The sequence below is a fragment of the Gymnogyps californianus genome, chromosome 12 (assembly GCF_018139145.2).
Source record: "Gymnogyps californianus isolate 813 chromosome 12, ASM1813914v2, whole genome shotgun sequence".
Lineage (NCBI taxonomy): Eukaryota > Metazoa > Chordata > Aves > Accipitriformes > Cathartidae > Gymnogyps > Gymnogyps californianus.
The window spans coordinates 21,950,090-21,973,536 of record NC_059482.1 but is presented as its reverse complement, the minus strand read 5'-3'; the positions used below and the strand labels follow the sequence as shown (position 1 = coordinate 21,973,536).

The 23,447-nt window shown below is 53.8% G+C and overlaps 1 protein-coding gene across 1 annotated transcript in view; it reads left to right on the top strand.

Annotated features, from left to right (window-relative positions):
- The window catches only part of HYDIN (HYDIN axonemal central pair apparatus protein), a 146,978-nt gene that overhangs the window by 102,367 nt on the left and 21,164 nt on the right, over positions 1–23,447 (top strand). The window contains 30 exon segments of the mRNA XM_050903888.1: positions 716–852; positions 1,690–1,817; positions 1,934–2,125; positions 2,515–2,664; positions 3,758–3,997; positions 4,280–4,448; positions 4,976–5,167; positions 5,991–6,161; positions 6,791–6,964; positions 8,141–8,349; positions 8,816–8,968; positions 9,268–9,451; positions 9,935–10,076; positions 11,365–11,530; positions 12,273–12,929; positions 13,409–13,621; positions 14,048–14,250; positions 14,431–14,613; positions 14,863–14,982; positions 16,334–16,493; positions 16,599–16,771; positions 17,226–17,424; positions 18,346–18,445; positions 18,988–19,087; positions 19,588–19,756; positions 20,041–20,279; positions 20,603–20,717; positions 21,375–21,579; positions 21,948–22,183; positions 22,811–22,962. Coding sequence (XP_050759845.1) covers positions 716–852; positions 1,690–1,817; positions 1,934–2,125; positions 2,515–2,664; positions 3,758–3,997; positions 4,280–4,448; positions 4,976–5,167; positions 5,991–6,161; positions 6,791–6,964; positions 8,141–8,349; positions 8,816–8,968; positions 9,268–9,451; positions 9,935–10,076; positions 11,365–11,530; positions 12,273–12,929; positions 13,409–13,621; positions 14,048–14,250; positions 14,431–14,613; positions 14,863–14,982; positions 16,334–16,493; positions 16,599–16,771; positions 17,226–17,424; positions 18,346–18,445; positions 18,988–19,087; positions 19,588–19,756; positions 20,041–20,279; positions 20,603–20,717; positions 21,375–21,579; positions 21,948–22,183; positions 22,811–22,962 — 5,631 coding nt within the window.

Here is a 23,447-nt window from a genome sequence, read left to right as displayed (position 1 = left end):
GGCAACTCAAAGCTGGCATCTTTGTTCCAGCTAACAGACCACACTAAGCAAAAAGAGCAGGGAATCGCACAGGTTGACAAACCCTTGACAAACCCTGAATCAGGTGGCTTGGATGCTGGTGGGGCTGCAGGGCTTACCTAGGTAACTTTGTCCTTCCCTTTTGCTCCTTCATGATGAGGCATGGGCATGGTAGGCTCCATTTCAGGAAGAAGATGCTCTGCAAAACAGATCATTTACGTGCTTTCCCAAGTGGGATTGCTCTGGAAAAGGACCTTCCCCTGAATCTTGTAGGTGTTGATTACTGCGTTTACCAGTGCTGCTTTGGGGATAGATCTGGTTGCAGAGCGGTGAAGATTTCCTGTGCAGGCAAATCTTATTACAAGGTCCTGAAGCAATTTCAGGCTTGGGCTGTACACCAGGCTTAGCAGTTTCAGTGAGACCAGTGGAGGTCCGGTGGACTTTATCTACCATGGCTTTTCATAGCAGAGGAGCTGTGACCAGTATCCGTTTTAAACTAATCTGATAAAACCTAGGACCTACACTCCCCGTGACTTACCAGAGTTTTATTACCAGGTGGTCAGGCCCTGGGTTTCACGGGCTTGAGTAGAGTTTTCACAGCAGTGAATGCAGAAATATCCACTTTATTTGCATCTTCCATCCACTTGAAAATGTAGCCAGGCTGTGGTTTAAGGACTGTCCTTACTCCTCCTTTCAGAGCTGAGCTGCCCGAGTACATCCTGGACTTTGGCTACGTCATTCTCGGTAACGTTCACACGCACATCGTGAAGATCACCAACACCGGGCAGTTCCCTGTGTCCTTCCACGCTGATGGACGGGTCCTGCGTGACACAGGTAACCAGTGCTGGAGAGACTTCATGTGGGCTTGAAGGAGCTGTCTCTGACACGTTAGCTTAAGCCACTGGACATGGGGAGTTTTTTGAGTGCTTCTCTGTATAGCTTTTTCCTCCTTGGGACCCTCTGCCTGGTGCTTTAGAGCCTGAGTTCTCCTGGCCAGCAGTGCCCAGAGACCCGGCCTGCCTGTGACTGCCCTACCACTTCATTGCAGGAGCTAGATGGGCTGATCATCTGGTCACTTCTCAGCATCTTCTGCTCTTGGCTACCATGAGCATCACCTGAGTTTCTTTGTGCACTCTGTGGGCTTGTGTTGCAAACAGATGGACCCTTTGTGGTTTGGAAGTGCTTTGTAGCACTTCTGTTCAGCCTTTATTGAGAAAACAGCCTGTGAGGTCCTCTGTTGTATCAAAATAGGCTTCCGAAACAGGCCTTGAGGTAGGGCTGCAGTACAAGCAAACGGTGACTCGCTGTGTCTGAAGGGTGGTCAGGTGTCTCCCCTAAGTTGTTTTCCAGGGAGCACCGTGGCCTGGGGGAATCTTAGTTGGAAATTCTCCTTTGGAGAGGTCTGTGCATCCTTCCCTGGGAAGCCTGATGAGGAATTGCTGGAGCCCCTCAACAGCTATGTTTCCTTTTTACCATGTGGGTCTTGGATTCTGGCTGTGAAAACCCTTTCTCCTTGTGCGGTGACAAGGGAGAAAGAACGGCAGGCTTCTCTGCAGATGCAAAGGGATCCTTCACAGAGCTGCCAGCCAGGACACCCATATGGCCTTATTGTGCTCCTGACACGTTCATGTCGATTGTGTCTCTCTGCTGCTTTATTTTCATCTGTTCAAGGTTTCAGCGTGGAGCTGGACCGCGTGAAGCACCTGCCCTACTGCGAGACCGAGACATTCGAAGTGCGCTTTGACCCACAAAGTTCCAACCTGCCGCTGGGAGAGGTGGACGTGCTCTTGCCTATCAAGGTACCGCATGCTTCCTCACCTCCCTGTGCCTGCACCACCTTTCGGGGCAGGCAGCAGGTTGGGGACAGCAGCAGATGTCACCTGGGCTCTCAGCTGGATGCTCTGTCCTTCACTAGGTAGCAGGAGGCCCCACGTTTCACGTCCGCCTCCGTGCCAACGTGGCTGTGCCGTCCCTCTGCCTCTCCAGGGACAGACTGGAGTTCTCCACTGTCCGGTGTGGGCAGTGCCAGGAAGAAACCATCCAGCTCCACAATCAGCTCCAGATCCCCTGTAAATGGTTCATCACCGTGAATGAGCCTGTTAAGAAGGTAGAGCACAGACAACGTGTAACATGGAACTTCTTGGTTGGGTTTCCTTTGCCTCTCTTGCCTTTTCTGCCCCTGTGGCTGCTTGGGCTACAGCTTGTTTGAGGAAGCTTTTGAGGGTACAGAGCAAGGCTGGTTCACCTGGGCCTCTTCATTGGCTGATGCTTCACTTCTCTGCCACCTTCACTCATTCCTCCTCTTCTGAGGACAGTGCCTCCCCATCTGCCTGCCCTGCCTACACGTTTCCCCTCCAGTTCTAGGCCAGTGGTGGCCACATCTGGTTTGGATGTGGGTGCTCTCAGCACCGTGACAGTATCTCAGAACACTGCAGGAACCGAGGGTCTGTCCTCGCAGACCAAGGAGACCTCACACGATTGTTTTTTTGTGCTCAGGTGGACAAACATTTGCCAGCGAGCGTGCGTCGGAAGCTGCTCCAGGAGTTAAAGGCCAAGCCCTGTGTCTTCAAGGTGCTGCCTTCGGCTGGAGCCCTCGCTCCAGGACAGCGATGCAACGTGCGAGTCAGGTTTTCACCCACGGAAGAGGTGAGATCGGCGGGTGTCACCCCCAGGAGGTCTGGCAGGGCAGTGTGGTAACAAGAGCCTGGCGCAGGGAGGAGGAGGTGGGGTCTGTCTCCACGCGGAGCTTTCTGCAAGCCCCGTTCCCACTGTGCCTCAGTTTCCCCTGCAGCACGCTCTTCTGAGAGGGGCTTTGAAATCCCCGTGGGGAGCTTGCACAGAGAGCACCAGGGCACTGCGGTGTGGCTGCGTCTCGGCGCGTGGGGGGGAAATCTGCCTGTTCCCCCTCGCCTTCCCCCTTGCACGGGCGTATTTGCAGGCTGCAAGGCCCTGGTGCAGAGCAGCTGCCACGCTCGCAGGGGACAACCCTGGAAAGGCCAATCTAGGCTAATCCTGCTGCTGGTACCAGCAGAGAAAACAGCCACCAGAGACCTTCCTGGGCATGGCAGGACAGTCACCTGTAGTGGTGTGCTGCCAGCAGTCCCTGTGGCTCTGGCCCAACCTGCCTGCACGTTCCCATGCAGTTTGGGAGTCAGCTTAAATGACGGAGCATTCCCAAAGGCAGTTTGCATGTGGCCACCGGGACTTGGAAACTGGCAATGTGTAACAGTATGGACACAAGTGCTTCCATGCCTGGGAACAGTCCCCCAGGGATGTTTTAATTGTTAGTGGAGATGTAACCATCTTGTCTCTGGCTTTGACCGATGCCAAACACTGAGCAGAGATGACCACCCTTATTTCTAGCCAGTGAGAGCTCATCCGCCTCTTTCATGTAGCTGATGTTTGCCTGATGCAGCACTGCCAGGACTGTGTCTGAGCAACATAACCCTGAGGACCTTTCTCATGAGCGTTGCGTTCCCTCATGAGTAGGTGAAAACATCTGATAGTCCCTTTTAGATTCATCTGATACCCAAATATCCAGTTACACTTCACACCAGGATTCATCCCACTTACTCAGAGCCAGCACGCAGATGCTGTAGCCCCTGCTATAAGTAAATATCTGTTTTCCATTCACCTTAGAGGTACTGGTAACAGCCCTGACCTCGGGGCAAGGGTTGAATTTGAGGCCCTCTCCCTGGGACTTCATGGAGGAGCTTTCTGCGCTTCTCTCTCTTTTCAGAAGTCCTACAGAAGCGAGCTGAAGATTAACATTTGCCAGAGCAGCCAGCACCTCCAGCTGCAGGTCTCGGGGCATGGGCTGGAGCCACAGCTGGAGTTCAGCCCCCCAGTGCTCGAGCTGGGCCCGTTGCTGCCATACAGCCGTGGGGCGGAAGGGACAGTGGTGGTGAAGAACCCATGCGAGTTCCCCATCGAGTTTTACTCGCTGGAGTTCGACCAGCAGTACCTTGCCGAAGAGGAGGTGAGAGGGGAAGGTCTGGTCCCCGTGTGCATGCTCCCGTAGCTTCACAGCGCTCCAGCATTCCCAGGCTCATGCCAGGGAAGATGGAGGCAGTCCCCAGGGCAAAGCCTGGTGGCATTTCAGGGTTAGCTAGCTCTGCTGGCCAGCTCTGGAGGGGCTTGGATAGTCTGTGTTGTTGGGAGGAAGGAATGAGGGAGAAGATAGGGTGGTTGGGGAGCCTGTTCATGTGATGAAGGTCAAGAAACGTATCCCGTATATGGTTTCTCTTCCCTATGTACACAGATCCTGAGGACCCTGAAGGACTACGATTGCCACAACACCTTGTTGCTGCCTCCGCGCACCCCGGGTGAGAAGCTGCCCCCAGAGGTGCTGGAGTACGATCAGGACCAGAAGAAGCTGCAGGATGAGCAGGCAAAGCCCAAGACTGGGGAACCAGCAGGCCAGGACAACGGTGAGGGTTTGGCATTGGCTGTCCTGAGTGTGGACACAGCAGGGAGTCCAGCCCACCTACCCTCAGCTCTCCATGACCTCATTCTCCATGGAAAGCCCGTGCTTTTAGCAGCTGCTCATTCCCCAGCTTGGTGGAGGAATTCCAGGGTGAAAGTCTGTGGCTTGTAACACGCGTCTTCTACCAGCCCTGAGTGCAGCCAAAGCAAGCTCATACCTGCTGACCACAGACTGGGGAAATAATCAGGATGTCCCCGTGTGTCCCTCAGCCACAAAGAGTAGGACTGGATGAGTTCTTCAGCTAGTAGGACCAGGTCTAATATCACCAGCTATCTTATATTTGCTCCTTCCCAGCAACAAAAGCACAAGCTCAAAATCCCCCCCCCCCGAGGGCAGAGACAGCCTGGACAGGCTTCTCCTTGGGAAATTTTCCATCTTTTGCACGTGGCCGTGCAAAGTGGCAAATGGCAGAGAACAGATTGCCTGGCTGTGTTCATCCTCTTCTTCCCTCCCCGTGTCCTTCCTCCTCAGCAAGCTTTGAAGATGTTCAGCCTCTGTCAGATCAAGGAGGAAAGCACTCTGCTGGGATTGTTCACACCATCTCATCCCATAGCTCAGTCGTTCCCTCCTCCGTTTTTGATGAAAGCCAGTCCAACAAGGTGGACTTTAAATCTGAATGTGGAGAAGAGGAGGAGGAAGGTGTTGAGAAAAGACACGGGACAGGTAATAACCCTAAGCTCTTCAGCTGTTGTGTCCGTTGTGGCAAAAGGGCCTCATGGAGGACTTCAATGTCACCTCCATCACTTCACTGCAGCCTGGTGCCATCTTTGCTCCTATAGGCCCTGAATCTGCTCTTGCATATGAAGTCTGTAGGCTCCTGAGAAAGGTCTGGGGCAGGGACAAGTGCGAGGCTGGGGAGTTTCTCCCCAGTTTTGCCAAATGAGCACCTTTGCCCCCAGGCGCTGCTGGGATCAGGATGATGCTGTTCCCTTTCCTCGGCAGGGCAGCACGCTCTCTGTCCTCCACGGCACTGCAAGCTGAGATGGCTTTCGGTGACCTCCTAAGGGCAGAGCTGGGAGCTCTTTGCCAATGCTGTTATGGTGAATTGAGAGCCCAGGCACACCTCCTGGTGTAATATTCCTAAAGCATCCGGCTTTTGGATAATCGCTTGATCCCCAAATGGAGCCTCTCCATTGGGACCCTGTAAAATGCCTGGTCGTGCCTGTCCCCCCCTTACTCAGCAGGACCCAGGACCAAACTCCCTTGAGGACCATGCTGACAGTTCATGGAAGGAGATTTGGCCCAGTCCTTTTAGGTACTGCCGGATGCTTGTTCTTTTCTCTTTCTGCCACCCCATTTACTATACTCTGAACAGGCACCTTCACCAGCGTCTAGGGCAGACCCTGATCTGCCCAAGCCTAAAGGAAGGGCATGGTGAGACCATTGGTTTCAGCAGTGTCTCCTCTTCCAGGATCTGAGGGGATGGGGAGGATGATCAGGATTACAGGTAGGCAGGAGGCTGACTTTTCTACCCGCTTCTGCACAGCAGCGCATCGGCAAAGCACCGCCAGCAGCAAGGAGGCCGCTGGAGAACTGGATGACAGCCCTGTCTATAGAGCCATCGCCCGTCACCTTGGCATCAATATCTCTGCAGAAGGGCGCGCAGCCCGAAACCGCAGAGGGATTGTCGTCATCGTCCATGGGGCACCCCTGACAGGTACGTGAGCCCCAGCCCTTGGCTGCAAGGAGCAGGGGAAGTAGGAGAGACATATCCTGGTGGAACGTGGTGCTTGGTTGACCAGTTGAAGTGAAGCGAGGTAAGCCACAGCTCTGCTGGTACATGAAATGGTCCCAGGCCTTCGCTTAGCTGGTGCAAGTGGTGTGGCTCATCTTGTGAGAGGTAGGCTCTTGTTCTCCCAAACAAGGTGGCCATGTCCCTGTTGCTTCGTGGACCACATTGCTTAGTGTCTGTGTTGCCTTGTGGGAGCAGTCCCTAGCCCACACTGACCCCCAAACCGTGCCCAGACATAGCCCGAGACAGCGCAGGCTAGCGAATGATCCGAGTGGTGGTGGGACGGCGCTCGAAACAATGTCCTGGCCCAGGGTTGAGGTCACCACAAGGGACAAAGTCCTCAGCTGAACATGAGTGGAGATGATCCACCTGGCTCTAGAGTTCAACGCTTCTAACCATGCTCAAGCTGTCTCCCTCATGGTCTCCCCTAAAGGGACACTTGCTTTCTGACTGTCCTTGAAACTTTGAAATCCTGTTTGGGGGCTTTCCAGAGCCTGTCCCTGAAAATGCTTCACATGCAAGTGTCACCAAGCAGTCTTCCTCTCTCTCTAAAGGCAAGACGGTGGCAGCGGTCGCCCTGTCCAAATATTACAGCGCTGCCTGCTTGTCCATCGACGCCGTGGTGACAGAAGCCATCTCGGACAGGAGCAGCTTGGCGGGGCTCCGTGCCCGGGAGCTGTGCATCAGGGCTGCCATTGAGCAGAGCCACAAGGAGACGGAGGATGCCGGTAAGGAGAAACGCTGGACCCAGAGCAGCGCTTTGGAAACCCACCGTGACCATCCATTTCTGCTTGCTCCAGAGAAGAAGTTTGACAGCCCTTGGGTCTCTTAAGGGGAACATGGGTGCAGCGTGTAGAAATGCAAAGCTGTTTCGTAAAGCATCTCTGGTTATTTTTAAAAAAAAATCTCTATTTTAAGGGCTCAGACAGGGGCGCTTTTACTGCCTCTGGGCTTCTCAGCACATGTTCCTTTTCCTAGCAGCGGTGAAGCACACCTGTATTTTTCTCAGGGTTTTTTTATATTTCCTCAAAGCTGAATCCAGCTTGCTCCTCATGGCCATCAGGCAGAACTGCTGCCCACTTTAACAAGGAAAAAGCCCTCTGAAGTGGCTCATTAAGCACTAGACGACTGACTTTGAGTGTGGCTTCACAAACATGAGAGGAAGGGAAGAATAACCTCCTGGAGGAGTTTCAGATGAGAGAGACACTGCGGATGAGCTCTTTTCTCCAGAGATTTTTCCTATGCACACTGTCAGGTCATGCAGCTCGTGCATGTGCTGTTCTCCATGTGAGACCAGAGACTTGTAGGAAACTTTATTGGGCAGTTGGTGCCCCGAGCTCTGCAGGGTGAGGCCAGACCCTGGCTCTGATGGGGGAAGTTTTGCATTGCTCAGCTTTGAACCTGGTTGGGTTGGGAGCTGGTGGAAGGAAGAAGGGTCAGGGTCCCGGGTGGGGTTATCCCCCATGGAGGATTTAGCTCCAGTGGAGATGGATGATGCAGCCAGGGCAGGGCTGCGTGTTACAGTCTCCATGTGAGAATGCAGGATGGGCGCAAGGTACGGAAACGATGGTCCTGGAGGATGAATCCTTGGCTTGATCCATAGGGGAGCTACTGTGCAAACAGTGTCACCTGCGTGCGCCTTTGTTAGGAGGGACACAAGGCTGTGCCTTAAAAACTTTCTGGCTTTAAAATCCGGTATCAGATAGTGTGCTTTATCACGCTAATAAGAGAAGCAGAGAAGGAGCTGCTTCTGGAGAGCAGTGCTGCTAGTGGCCGGGCAGGCTGGGGGGCGCGTGCCGTGTCCCTGCCAGGACGCGGGGCTGTGCCCATTGGGGTGGAAGGTGCCTGCTTGCTCCCCGCAGCGCCTATCGCCAGCCCCGCTGAGCCGTCTGTCCCCTCTGCAGGTCAAAACGCAGATGTCACCCTCAGCCTGCAGTTCAGCGCCGAGGCCAAGCACAGCCCGGACATGAGCCAGTCCAGCTCTGGGGACAAAGTCAGCCTGCAGTCCGTCAGTTCCCGAGGCCGGGCGAGCACCGCGGCAGGCAAGAGGAAGACGGATGGCCATGCATCCCAATCCCAGAAACAGCATTTAATGGATCCGACGGGCTCCCAGGTGAAGCATGATCTGCACTGGTTAATGCCTGGGACCTTTCTGTTGCCTTTGAGAAGTGAAGGGGCTGCTTACAGTGGAGGCTCCATGTCACCCAGAGCCTGGTGCGGGCGCTATATAGTGCAGGGAGCCAGCCAGGCAGGCTGGGCATGGCTCGGGGTGGGAACGAAACCCTGTGCTCTGGCAGAAAAGCTCTACTGGGTCTTAACGATTTGCCAGCAAAGTGCAGTCCTGGCTAACGTGGCTGCAGGTGGTGGGCAAAGCTGTGGGATGCTGTGCCCGGGGGCTTGCAAGCTTGGGTCTCTGCTGGCCGAGGGATGTGCCCTCCAGGGTTGTCCCCTGGAGCTGCTGGCCTGCAGTTTTGTTCTAGTCTCCCGCTAGCGAGAAACCCCAGCTCCAAGCCCAGCAGTCGGAATTGTTTGGGGGTTTCCAAAGTGGTTTATTTTTCTTGTGGTGTTCGACATGGCAGGGCTCATCCAGTTCTCATCTCATCTCTCCCCTTCCCTGCGTTCTTGCGCAGCGATGGCTGAGCATCAGTGGCAGCACAGCAGGAGAGCTGGGCTTTATGAGCTGTGTGCTGCCGGAGGACTTGCTGGTGGCCATCCTCTCTGAAAGGCTGCAGGTATGTGGGGCGGGGGCAAACGATACGTTCCTGCTAGAGAGAGACAGGCAACGAGGTACAATTCGGAGAGGAGGAGGAGGTCTGTATCTGCTGTTGGAGGAGTCCTGGGCTGCGTGCAGGGATCCTTGGATGAAGCTGTAGATGCCATAAGTTGGCAGAGTGTGGGGAAAGAGCTTGTCCGAGCTGATGCACTTGGCACAACGATGGCTGGTGTCCTTTGACATTTGGGTTTACTGATTAGCTGAGGGCCCAATGCGTGCGATAGCTGACTTTCTCTTCCTTTTCGACTTTATTTGCAGTTGAGTGACTGCTACCAAGGAGTGGTGTTTGATGGCCTGGAGACCCTCTTTGCACGCAACACGGCGTCTGCTCTCCTCTGCCTGCTCAAAGCTGTCAGAAATCGGCCTTATATCTATTTTGTGAACCTGTTCCAGGATTATGCTTCTTTGAAAGCCAGGGAGACAGCTGCAAAAGAGCAGGAAGGTGAGACTCTTCATCTCCGTACCTCTCAAATCTTCTCTCAAGCCCTCAACCTTATCTGTGTGTATCTGGGTTACCAGCAGAACTTGTAAGAAATGTTTTTATTAATCCTTCCACCTTCTGCCTCAGTGTAGCCAGCACTCAGCTCACAGTTGCTTAAAATACAGCAGAGCTGAGGCTGTAAGACTTAGCTTAGCCTCTAATATTAAAGCTTGGGCACAAGTGCAAGCTGTTGTGGCTCAATAACTAACCACTGGCCGGCTGTCCACAGCGCTGGTGCATGTGAGCCAGGCAAGGCATGGGAACTCGCTGACCAGCCATAGTTTGGGGATTATCTGAATTTTGGAGCAGGGATATGAGCTTCCCAGTATCTCCTGGCAGGATGATAGGCTGGGTCGGGACAGAGTTGTGAATCCTCGCAGCTCACCCAGAAGAGCGAGCTCTGCTTGCAGGCGCTAATGATCTCTCCTCTGGTCTGTGCTGAAGGACGGGAGCAGGAAGAAGCTGCCAGGAGGGAGAAAGCACGTCTCTGGGAGATGGATGAGGACGAGTATGATGCCCTCACTGAGGAGCAGAAAACTCAGTTTAATAACAATATACGACAAGTCCAGCGTGAGAGGAAGAAGAGGTCTGTAAGCCTTCCATGGGTAACTCCCCAGGACAGTGTCTCTGAAGGGTTTCCCTGCTCTGGAGACCTTGGTTGAGCTCAGAGGGGTTACAGAGCAAAGGCCAAAAGTGTCTATTACAAGTGGCACAAGGATGGCCAGTTCCACCTCCCAGGTTCCCAACAGAGGAAGGACCTTCCTCCGGTGAGATGAGAGTATCTTCTCTCCATTTTAGCAGTGAGCCCTCCAGCTTAGGTGCTGGCTGCAGGGAGCTGGGCTCTGTGCTTGCCTTGCCTCTACCCTCAGAAGCGTCCCTAAGTTAGTTATGTTGATTCTCATCATCTTCATCCCCCTTCTTCAGCAAACTAAAGGGGTTGTGGTGTGGGTTGGTGTGAGGTGCAGCTGCGCTGGCTTGGTTTAGATACCAGTCCTGCCGTAGGTGAAGTCCTTGCAATGCTGATCTCCCAGGGTTTTCCTTACTGAGTGACACCAGCCATAAAAACCGGTGTCTGTTAGGCTCACGTTCAGCTGCAGCAGCAGGAGAGCCTGGGAGAAGCTCCGATCCAGCAAAGCAGCCGTGTTCAGGAGGATGCGTAGGATAAGTGTAAGCCTGTGTTAATCCCTGCCTGAAACTCGAGGAGGGACTTGCTTAAAGCGAGCAAGTGTTTCAGCACTTCTTTCAGCCCCAGTTGAAGTTTGTTTCCCTGGGAGGCAATTGGTAGGGCTGCTTCAAATCATGATTTCCAGGACAGGCAGCGCAAGTTCCCCATGGTCATGGCTGGGTTCCAGCAGGAAACCTGGTTGTTCAGAGCCTGTTCTGCAGGAAGGGAGTTACTGCAGCCTTTGCTTTCTGATCGATACGATTATCCTCACTAAGGAGCGGGCTGTGCCCAGGGAGAAGGGCTGGAAAAGCCAAGTAAAAGTATTGGTGCAGGCGTAAGTAGGTGTTAGTGATTTGCGAGCTGGTTTACACTGGGAAATCAAGAGCTTCAGGCATCAGTGCGGAGTGATGGTGGATCGGTCTTCCGCAGTGTGCTGGAGGTGTCCAGGTGGACCTTATCGGGAGAAGTTGCGCAATTGAGACCTTACGACAGCAAGGCTTAGGTTTGGCTGGCCCTGGAGGTCCCCTCCCACCTTTCCTCAGATTGGATGGTCCCAGCCTGCCCAGTTTGAGGGAAGTCCATGGAGGTGGTCTAACGGTTCTGCCTGGCCTCGGGGTCGATGGCTGAAGTGCAGGACCAGCTGGGATTGCAGCGAGCCCAGGTTGCTGGCGGTGACTCTCAGGGATGTTTTCTGTTTGGCTTGCTGAAGGGAGATGGAGCAGCTGGCTCGAGAGCTTGAAGAAAAGCACCAGCGGGAGCTAGAACGCTTGAAGGAGGAAGAAGAGCTGAAGAAGAAGTCTAAGCGGGGAAAGAGAGAGCTTGGAAAAGACAAAGATAATGCTTCAGGGAAGAAAAGCCAGCCTGGACTCAGGCAGGTGAGTGGTTGTGTTTACAGAGATGAGTAAAAGCCCTGGGGACCTTCCTGCTGAGCTGTACCGTTCCCTGAGAAGCCGGCAGCCACACGCAGTGCTGGGCAGCCTGGCCATGAATAACACGTGGGGCTGCGCTGGGAAACAACAGCCGGTGTTTGATCATGCTGCTGCTTCACCGGGGTGTTTTCCCATGGGCTTGTTGGTAGAGCTGCTCTTCTAGGATCATGCTGCCTTTGAGTCATGGCTTCCTGTAACCCCATACATTCACTGGGAAGCCCTAGATAATTTTAGTACAGCGTTTCTCCCCACTTACACCTCTGAGCTATGATCCGTCTGGGATGTGGTGTCTTTTCCTACATGTCTGGCAGGCGATACCACCAGGCCTTAGGTATTCCTTAGCAGCCAGACTTCCCAAAGAGTCACCCAGCCACAGGGATGCTCAGCACACCAGAAACGAGCCCGGAGCACTGCGCAGGAGTAAGGCTGTGTCTTAAGTTCCCTGTTTGGGTTGGGAAGCTGTTCTGTTTCTCAACTGGTTTGCAGGACTCATCGGTCTGACACTGGAGAGTTTGGGTTCAGTTGAGCTAAACTGGGTACCAGCTGCATTCTGAATTGGGATTTGTAGAGCACCTAGCACAGGTCTCGGACAAGGCTTGGGGTGCTATTGTAAAGATCATCACTGTCCTACAGCATTTGAGTCGGTGCTTTGAAATGCTCACTGCTTTTTCGTGCTCGTCCTGCACAGAACATGAACACATCCACCAGCAACACCAACGCATCCACCAGCAACCGGTCGGATGTCACCGAGGGGGCAGACAAGAAGGGATCTCTAAAGGAGCAGCCAGACTCTGTTCCAGGTGACAAGGAAGATAAAAAGCAGAGCAAGGTTCCCCTGACGGATGCCTGCCCGGCGGTGGTCGCGCAACCCTCAGATCCAGAACAGGGGGGAACCAAAAACGAGGTCCAGAGTGACACCAAGAAGAACTTGGCCCTGAGGTTTAAGATCTACGAGGCATCGCAGAAGGATGTCGCGCATATTTTGTCATGCTGGGACAGGGTTCAGGGTATCCTGCTGTCCCCTCTGAACCAAGAGGAGGTGCGGCACCAAGCAGAAGACCAGCGCCAGCATTTATCCAGCCGCAGGAGCCGGAAGGACAGAGAGAAGGAGCGTCAGGAGAGGCTGGAGAAGGAGCATGCGGAGAAAGAGCGCCTGGAGAAGGAGCGGCTGGAAAAACTGAAGGCTCTTGAGGATTCCAAGTTGTCTTGGCTGGAAGGGGAAGGTGTAGAAGGGTCAGCCAGAGGCCAGGATGTCGGGGTGCCCTGCTTGGACATCCAGGTGCTGAGCTCAGAAGATGTGACTAGGAAAATCCTGGAGAGCGGCAAGCTGCCAGCAGCAGAGCAGGTAAAGCCCTGATGCTGAGCCTGCCATGGTCTCTGGGCCCTGGTGCATTGTGTCCCACCAGGTGACAACGGCACAGAGTCTTGTCCAGGCCGCTGATGGTGTTCCACAACGGCTCCACAGCAGCCACGTGGGTTGGGAAGGTTCTCACCATCTCTCAGACAGGTGGAAAGAGGGAGTGCTCTCTGTTCAAGCATCCTGTCTGTTCACATGGTTTCCCAGTCTGGAAATCATTAAAAATGGTCCCAGGGCAGCTCATGGTCATTGCTTCCTTCAGCTGAGTCACTCAGAGGAGAGATTTCTCTCTAGGTCCCACTTGTAGGTCCTGGCACTGCTCTGGAGCCTGCCCACCCCACTGGGCATAAAAAAGCGCTGTACTCCATATAAATAAAACAAAACCATTGCCAAAAGCTCAGTGCCTTTAAGGAATTGTGAGGATGAAGGCGATGGGAGTATAAACAGGGTTTTCTCTTATGCTTTAGATCCTGGATGACCTGGGACTGGGTCCCTCAGGGCCTCCCATTCCCCCTACTGCTTTTTACTCTGTGATCCGCTACCCGGAGAAGCGGATGGCTCCTGCAGCAGGAGAAGCCCTCAAGCACTTCGTCTTCGTTGTGCCAGAAGGTGCCACTGCGGAAGAAGAAAAGAAGGATACCGAAAGTCTCATGGATGCCCCTGCTGTGCCTGCAGTGAAGGTGCCAGGGCAGGGGCCAGGCTGGATGGGGGCAGGTGGGATGGAGAAGGGTCACTGTGGAAGGGCAGTGAAGACATGACGGGGCCCCGTGTCTGCAGGCATCCTTTCTGTCTGTCCAAAACAGACAGCTCTGCTGAGGCATAGGGCGGTTCTGTAAGACGAGAAAAAAAAAAAAAATAAATAAAATCACCTAAAACCCACGACTTCCCTTCAGGGGAGTCCTGGGTGAGGAGGGGTCCTGGGCAAGGAGAGGTGTTGTAGGCAAAACAAAGTCCGATAAGGAAGACCAAGTCCGTGGGCAGATGTGGTTATTTATTTATTCTCTTCTCCTGTTCGTTAACAAACCCACAGCTTGCTTTCCAGGCTGGGGATGTATCAGGGCAGGTCTCATGTCTCTCTCCCTTTTCTCTCTCCGCTTGGTGCGAAGATGTCAGAGGAGCCGGTCACCCCCACCAGGGCCCGGTCGAGGAAGGAGAAAGCCGCGGGCAGCCGGGAGGCTGCGAGGGAGAAGCGGAGCTCTGGCCGGGGCAGGAGAGGTCTCCAGGGGCTGGGCACAGGAGCACCCACGCGTCCCCCCGAGACACACCAAAGTGGCGTGGACACGGTTGCATCCCTGGGGAGATCTGTCAGGTGAGCTGTGAGGGAGGAGGTGATCCCTCTGCTTCCTGGCCATCTTGCCAAACGAGGTCTGTCGTCCTGAGCTCTGCAGGGACCCTCTGCCAGTGCCTCCATGGCATGGCGAGTCCACGACCCTCCTCCTTGTCTCATTTGCTCGTTAGCAATGTCTGAAGCCTCCTCTTTAATTGCCAGGCTGAGCAGCTGCCGGTGGATAGCGCCTGCCCGTGGCGAGGTGGAACTGAAGGTCCACTTCAGCTCCACGGTGCTGGGCCAGTTTGATCAGACGCTGCATTTTGAGATCCTGGGGACAAACCGACTGTACCAGCTGCACTGCAGGGGCACCTGCCTGTACCCCACCATCAGCCAGGACCCACGGTAAGGCTGGCCCGTGGGAGCCTCCCACACTGCTTCCCCCTCAACTCCGAGCCAGGGCTGCCCCTTGTTACCCCAGTGACGTTCTGGCTTGGGCAGAGCATGCTGACTGAGCCGCCCAGCATCTCTTCCCATGCTTGGAGCTGGGAACCAGTACGGGTACCTCAGCCACCAATAAGGGTTATGGCTTTCTGACCAGGTTTTCGACTTAGAGCATCTCACAGCTCCTCATTCTCTGTTTTCTCTGCCCAGGCTAGTGTTCCCTCACTGGAGGAAGAGCAAGGCGGACGATGACATCATCTTCAAGCAGTATGTCATGAACACAGGTGTATTCCACTTTGGACCGCTGCTGTGTGGGAAGTCAAGAGACTGGTAGGTACTCCCCACCCCGAGTGAGCATCCTGATGCGCTGCCTGCTCAGAGCGAGATGTTGGGATGGGATCTCCAGGGCCTTGTGCTTTCATGGTCATGCTTGGAGACGTGCTGTCCCAGCGGCACAATTCAGGGCAGGCCCAGGAGAGACCTGGGAGATACATGGGGCTGAAGGACCACGGATGTGTGAACTTGAGCAGATAACAGGCACGTGAGTCTTGGAGGAACTGGGGAGAGATACAGATGATCTTCCTACCCAGTGGGTGCCTTGGTGGCCAGAGCCACGTGCTGCTTCCAGCCTGAAGGTGACTTGGGGCAACTTGGGTCCCCCCTCCACATCTCAGCTTCACAACCTGTGAAATGAACTTCATGGTGCTGCTTTAAAGTGCTTTGAGCTCTACGGGTAGAGTGAACGAGCAATTCTTCTGCTGATGGTTTTGTAAACCATTCATTAATCTGTAATGTTAGTAAGACTTTATGATCTGACCTGCCAATATGTGTGTGTGGAGGGGGGAACCTGCAGAGGAATAAAAACGGGAATTACATTTTCCTGATCCTCCCTGCTGGATAAAATCTGCCTAAAAAAAAGGTGTCATTGTAGCTGCTGGCATATTTCTATTTTTAACATCGCCTTTTTTTTTTTTTTTTAATATTAGAAATGAAGTTCTTGTCTTCATGGCAGCTCTGGAGAGCTAGTGGTATTTTGGCAACCCAAGGAAATTAAATCCAAACAGTTTTAAAAACAAAAGAGTATCTTTAGCCAGGCTAATGAATGGTCTAGTGTTTCTGTTTGTCTTTTTTAACCCTTTAACGCCGAATTCTGTTCCACACCTGAGAGAAAGGACATTTGTTAAATTTAGCATTCCTCTTGGGAATTAAGCCTTTCTATTTCCTTCCCTCAGACTTTGAGCTAACCCATGAAATATGAGGCAGTCTCACCACTTTTTTGAAAGAGATAAGCTGAACTATTTTTAAAACCTCTTTTCCAAAGCATTTCTTTATACCCTGCAGGGAAGGAAACCCAACAAAGAAAGGGGAAGAACCCACGTGCCTGGCGTACTTTTATTTTTCCAGGCGTCTTTGAATTTATATTTTGTAAAACGCTCTTTAAGTGACCTGTGCGTCGTCATGCTTCTGGGATGGAGGCACCAAGTATAGGGGCGGACATCAAAGTAACACAAGGATGAACACACATACCATGCAACGTGCCCCTGCAAGTGATCCTTTTTCTTAGCCTGCTTGTTAGACCATGGTCTTCCAGCGCAGCCTCCGCTGCCGGGACATGGTGCTTTCCTCGATGTGTGATAAAGGCAACGGTCTCCTCTGCAGCCTTTTCCCTTTTTGTGGACAGGTACAAGGCACGGCACCATCCCAGCAACTGCGAGAAGATAACCATCCTCAACGTCACCCCCTTGGAAGCAGAGGTGCATTTCTTCTTTGAGCGCGATCTCAAAGCGGACACATTCCTTTTAGACCCTCCTAGCATGAGGCTGAAACCTAACGAGAAGCAGGTAGGAGATAAGCAGGTAGGGCAAGCACTGGTAGAAGTGCCCAGGAGCCGTTCCTCCTGCTCACCGAATGCTCTTCTGTATTTCTTTTTGCGGGGCCGGGGCTAGGAGCTGAGCATTTGGGCGTACCCCACTTCGGCTGGCCTCGTGGAAGACAACCTCCTCTGCTGGATTAAGGAGAACCCGGAGCCGGTGGTCTTCCGCCTGTGCTGCCAGGGGGTGCACGTGGAGCTGGGGGTCAGCCCCAAGCAGGTGCATTTCGACAAGCTGCTTCTGCACAGGTCAGTCAGCCCACGGCCACTCTGCCAGGGACGAGAGCTGTCAGCGAGCTCCCCTTCAGCTTCTCTTGCTGGCTGCATGGCCGCTCAGATTGGAGGCTGGGCTAATATCTTTCTCCCAGCAGTTCCCAGTCTCTTCCTTGCTGGCTCGGATATCCTATGACAGCCACAAGCTCTGTAGCCCCCCAGCAAGGCTGCGTGATGGGCATCCTGATGCGTTTGTATCTTGTCCACTGGTTTGGAGAGCAGTCCAGTTGCTCCTCCTTATCTCCCTTCTCTTGGATACACTTTTAGCACCCAGCTCTCCCCCAGGACCTCACCTCTGAGATTTGTGACAAAGAGGAAACATTTATCGATGGTTTCAGATGCATGGATAGGGCTGCTCCAAGTTGCATTCCATTGCAAGGCTAGCATGACCATCGAGCAGCGGGTGCTGAGTGTCTTCCTGTCTCTGCAGGACAGACAGCAAGACCCTGGTCCTGCGAAACCGCACCCCACTACCCGTGGCCTGGCGGCTCAGTGGGCTGGAAAACCTCAGCGAGGACTTCTCCGTGTCGCAAGATGCGGGCATCGTTGGTCCCCGCACGGAGTTTGGCGTGCATCTCTATTTCAAGGCCACGAAGGCTCTCAGCATTAAGAAGACGATCCGACTAGAGGTGAGGGGGACTGTGCCCTCCCTGGCAGAGCAGGGCAGAGTGATCAGCCCTGGGCTCGTAGGGATGGAGACTGTGCTTGAAGGGTAGCCTGCAAAGAGGACAGAAGAATGAGCCTTCATGAGATTCCTTTCCACCTGCGTTGCTTGGGGGGGCCAGGCCCCTAGCAGCAAGGGGCTCTCACTGAAGGATGATGTTTTGGAAACTAAGTGACTACTAGGGTGCTCTTGTAGCTGAGCTTCATGGGGCAAGTATGCTGTGGAGTCAGGAGGAGATGCACCTGACGGACGCAAAGGTGCTGTGACCTCAACTTCTGCTGCCTCAAACTGGGTTTGCCAGAACACACGGTGCGTCCCTCAGCATCCACGTCACCTCAGATAGCCAGGCGCTGCGCCCTGAGTCCGTACTACAACCACCGTGCTGCCGTGCATGGTTGAATGCTGTGGTTTGGTTGTCCAGACTGTGGCGTGCTCCCTGCACCCATCCTGGAGTCTGTCTGGAGCTCTTAACATCGAGCAACAAACTCTCGCCCTGGGATTTTGTTCCCCGTGGCTTAGGGGCTGCATTTCAGTGAGGATGCTGGGCGATTGAAGAGGAGAGGGTTGGTTGCCAATGCCACCTGCTCTGGGACGCCTCACACTTGTTGTGGTTGTTTTTACATCAGGGTGCCTCCCCGGGTGCTTTAGCAGCAGCGTTCCCTGCTGTAGGAGTGCAGAGTTGGGCTGGCAGGGTTTCTTACTGCAGCAGAATCCCGCTGGGTCAGCCCGTGAGATGAACGGGTTAGGAAGGCTTGGGAGTCCGCAAATGCTTGTCAAGCCGGGGAGGCCGTGGTGGAAGCAGCCGGCAGAGACAAGGACTTGTGTGTTGTCTACCCAAAGAATTTAGGAGAATGGTCTGAGCAGTGTTTGTTTCTTGCCGCCTCAGGTTTCAGATGCAGAAAACGTCCTGGGGATCGTTCAGATTGAAAATATCCAAATCATTGCGGAGGCCTATGATGTTGCTCTGAGCATCAGCATTTCTAAAGGTCAGTGGCTGCCCCCCAAAGCAAAGTAGTCCGGGTGCATCGCATTGCCTTGGCAGGTGGGCAACCAGAACACTTGGGACGGGATGGGACAGCATGGCACAGATGTGTAACGCACGCATCCTGCAAGCTGCGAGGAGTGAAGTGCTGTGAGGGCACAGAGACAGCCTTGAGTCTCTCACTTCCCAACTTTGAAGCGTGCAACTTCATGTGCAGATTGATTTGGGGGCTTGGAAATGACAGTGATGTGAACAAGCAGTTGGCAACTCCTGGAGGGTCAGCACAGCACATAAAGCTGTTGGATCTGTGCTTGGAAGCGAGGAGATGGAAACCGAGCTCCTTAGCTGCTAAACCCTGCAGATATTCTCCGAGTAAGAAGAGAAAGGGCAGCAAAGTAGCTGGAGACAACTTCCAAGAAAGGAAACTTGCTGAGAAGGGTTTTGTGCTGCCTGAGAACTCCAAATATGTATCTTGTCACTTGGTGGAGTCTGCAGCAGCTCACAAATATGCACCATTTCTTACCTCGCTCTGCGGGTTTTCTGCAGGTGCAGATGGCAGCGTGGATTTTGGAGTCCTTAAGGTCCTGGATGATGCGAAGCAAGCGCTGACTCTGAAGAACAAAGGGAAGTACGAGATTGCATACAGGTGGGTCCAGCTGCCTGGTCTGTGAATGCATGGTGCCACCATCTGCCCAGGCCTGCGTTCTCCTTCCGTCCATGGCTGGAACCTGTTCCCGCGCTGGCTGCCTCGTGGTCTGGGTAAATGCAAAATCTGGGCTCTCTAATCTGAAGGATTTTATTAGAGAATCCAGCCACACGCCAGCAGTTCTTCACAGCTCGGCAGGAGCCAGAAGGAGAGACCCTGAGATTTAAGCCACGCGCTGCTGGGATTCATTTTCTTCCTTTGGGGGTCAGCTCATTTCTCTTTATGAGACCGTTTAAAGGAGGGAATGACAAAATTCGGCGTCGAGGTTAGCTTGCAACGCTCATGATTGTCTGCACTCTGTGTCAAGATCTGGGATCCCCCAAGCAGAGCTGGACTCTTCCCCTTTTATTTCTTTTATGGTCCTCTGCAAAGTCCTGGCTGTGCTGGTGGCACCTGTACTTGTAACTGCAGAGGTCTTCCTTCCTTCCCTTCCTCTCCAGCTTCAAGCTGGAAACCGCAGATACCAGCATACCCGACCTGGCATCCCACTTCACTATCCAGCCGCAGAAGGGCGTGCTGACTGTCTCCGAGCGCCCCGTGCAGGTCCAGCTGCTCTTCCACCCCAAGATGGAAATGAATATTGAGGACAAATCCATCCTGCACTGCCAGGTGAGCTGCCTGGGCCCAGGCGGTGTTAGCACACCATGTCTTGGGGAGTGTAAGCAGGACACGTGCCTTCTGTAAGGCTTTAGCTGGGGAATCCTCTCTCGTACATATACAACAAAGTCTTTCAGAAACCATTTGTGACGCTTCCTAAGCGGAGCTGAAAATCTGGCTCTGGAGGAGATGTTTAAACAGGGAGAGTGAGCTGATGGGGACCTGGGATGGGGTCAGGGGACGGAGATAGAGGCTGGCCTCTTCGCTGTATTTACCAACCCCTCCTCCGGTTGCAGGTGATTGAGCCCAGCGTCTGTGAAGGAGGCGAGACCATCGCCATCATCCCAGTGAGGGTGTCGGCGAAAGCTGTGTTCAGCAAGTACAGCATTTACCCTGCCTCGCTCATCAACTTCGGTGCCATGATGAACGGCACCAGGAAAACCCACACCTTCACGCTGGAGAACAAAGGCATCCTGGACTTTAAATTCCTCATCTACAGAGCAGACCAGGATGCAACCGGATTGCGAAGGAAAAGGTGAGAGAAGACCTGCACCACCCTTCCAGCCTGAGGAGGCACCACAGCATGGCTGGTGTGCGACAGGCAGCCAGGACACCGGGGTTATTGTCTATTTGCGTCACCGGCTTGTCAACAGGGAGCAGAAAAATGCCTCAGTATCCCCACATGTAGAACAAAGCTGGTGGTATAGCTGATCTATCCATAAGCTACAGCAATAGGTGCTGCAGGCAGCCCTCTGGGAGCAGGAGGACTTTCCTCCGTGGGGAGGAAGGCCAGCTTTGGCCTCGGAGAACGGCAAGGGGAGCTCAGCATGATGGATGTTTTCTGCTTTCTCCCCTCAGTGCACATCAAATGAAATCCGCCCGCTCCCACGAGAGTGAAAACTTAAGCAAAATGACTCCCTCAGTCAAGCAAAGCAAGCACTCGCTGCAAAAGGACGCAAACCCCTTCATGCAGGTGGGTGGCTCCCGCTCCCCAACACATGCCGCTGCAGGCGGTGCGGGAGGACGCTGCTGTGCCCAGCCTGGGGGCTCATCACCGCGGGATGGGACGTGGTCTGTGTGATGGAGGTCCATCATCTCCCAGCCACAAGCAGAGGCAGGAGCTGCTCAGTCCCAGCGGCAGTCCCATGCTCTGGCTCAGACCTGGAGTTGTGGGGTCAAGAGAGGGGAGAGCAGGTCCTGTGTTCGGTAGCTGCTAGCCAAAATAGGTCTGTGAATACCGCAGATGCAGAACGTCCCTGTTTGAACTCCCAGTCCGTAGATATCAGATGACCTTGCTTTTTCTTCTTCCCAATCCCCTCTCTTCTCTCCCATCATTTCTCACAGTTATTTCTGCTCTCCTGTTTTACCCCTGGAGGTTGAAGGATCCCAGCTACCACCCGCACCCTTTACACCCAAACTCCTTTCTCTGTGCCACTCAGGACAGGCCTGCAGCTCCTCCTGGCTTGTTCAGCTCATCCCAGGGCTCCCTTTGGGCCATGGAGTCATCCCTCCCTGCCCTGGACCTGTGGGCTTGGGCCCGGCTGGAGGCCGAGGAGTGGCATACTCCTTGCTGGGGATGCTCAGGGTAAGGCTGTTAGACATCAGCCTCTCCTGGGACTCTTTTCTGCAGGCTCGCTTCACTCTAGGCATGTTCACGGTGTACCCTGGCTTTGGCTCCATCCCTCCTGGGGGCCAGCAGATGATCACGGTGGATTGCTACGCAGAGCCACTGGGGCCATGCAAGGAGCACCTCTCCATCGATATCAGCGACAGAGACCCCAAGGACAATCCCCTTGGCATCCCCTATACCCTGTTTGCCGAGTCCTGCCTCCCAGGTATGCCCTGTCCGCAGGTTCCCGTGGCCAGACCTGCTGCTGATCAGCACCTAAACTTACTGCTTGGATAGAGAGGCACCCTGACCCTGAAGTCCCATCTTAAAATCCTCAGAGGTTTCAGTCCTTTTCAAGTCCGCCACTGGGGAGAGGCTGGGAGGGATGCATGGAAGGATAAAAGGAAAGCAACACCCTTTAAGGCTGAGGGTGACTGAGCTCCATCCTCACAGCCAACTCCCCCACCCCAGTTTGGGTTTTGCAGTGACCTGGGCAGGAAGGGCTTATCAAGCCTTCTGAGAGGCCAACAGGGTCCAGATAAATTCGACAGGAAGGCTTCTCCATCCTCAGCCCTCCCTCTGGTCTGCTTGCAGCATTTGTGGTTGACGACATAGAGTCCATCTTTGAGGAGCATCGAATCTGCAGCAACATCAACCTCTGCCAGATCCTCCAAACCGTGCAAGACAAGGGTGTGTTCATCACAGATGAGAATAAGTTTATCTTCACCAACGTTCTGGTTGGGCACCGGGCCACAGCTCGCTTCAAGATCCGCAATGTGGACAAAGTCCCCTGTGACGTGGTCCTCTCCATCAAACCCATCCCCAGTAAGGTAAGAACAAGAGGCCAAGGTGACTGTTGCTCTGTAAAGGCTGTGTGGTAGCCTGCCTCATTCTCCACATTCATTGCTTCCTCTTGCCCAGACTAGTCCAGCTCAGTGCAGGTCAAACTACAGGGGAGAGCAGCAATGCCGGGGTGACAGTTGGGTTGAATTCAGTGTGTCTCAGGCAAGGTTTTGGCTCATCCCTCTGGGTCTTTGGTGGGAGACCTAAACTCTTCTGAACATCTCTTGGAAGCACACTGAGAAGGGGGCTTTTACTGGACTGATGTGCCCGGGCTCAAAGCAGACCATTTCCTCAGGCTCCCTGGTCTTTTCCTTGTCTTTAAAGGCCAATTCTAGGTTATTTGCAGGGTTTTCCATGCAGTCCCCACCTCCCGTGTATGCTGGGGTGGCTGCCCAGCGCTCAAAGCAAGCTTTTGCACTCCTGGGCTTTATGGCAGCTCCCTGTGCAAGGTCAGCACCACTTTGGAGTCACCCCCTGAGACGGAAGGAGCCTGTCCAGGGAAGCAGAAAGGAAGACATGCTGTCTGGGGCCGTTCCCCGTGAAGCGTATATGAATAAGACTGCATCACGTTGAACGGTGTTTCCTCCTAACACCGCTCTCTGGGTTCCTCCAAGCTTAACAGCCGCATTAGCGACGTTTTCGAGGTGGATCCCGTTCGGATGTGCGTGCCCAGCTGCTCCCACGCCTTTGCTACGGTGACCTTCACTCCGCAAACGATGCAGAACTACCAGTGCACTTTTGAGGCTTCCCTCGATGTCCAGGCAAGGTAACTTGCCCTGTGAAATCTTGGAGGGGGGGGAACACAACACCTTTCTGATAGCTGCCTCGCTTCTCGGAGGACGTAGACCTCTTGTTAACCCTGATGCTTTCAGTAGCCTTAGGTAGAGTACTTTGCGTTAGGTAATATAGGAGGCAGTAACTACTAGATATAGCAGAGCAGAAGAATAAGGGTCATAGTTTAGCCTATATGAGTGACTAGGAAGACAGTGCAACATTAGGTAGCCAACCGGCAGTTATTGAATCAGAAAAAAAATGGAGCTGTGCAACAGCTGAGCTGGGACTTTCCAAGGACAAAGGATTAGATGAAGCGGTTTCTGTGCCAGCAAGTCAGCATGCGTTATTTCCTCCTTGTTTATGTTAAAATGAGACAATCCGATGTGATTACCTGGGGTATATTAAGACATTTTATGTTAAAGGAGCGATTGGACCCCTTGTAAAAAGGGAGCCCAGTTCCTCTGTCCCTGGGACCCG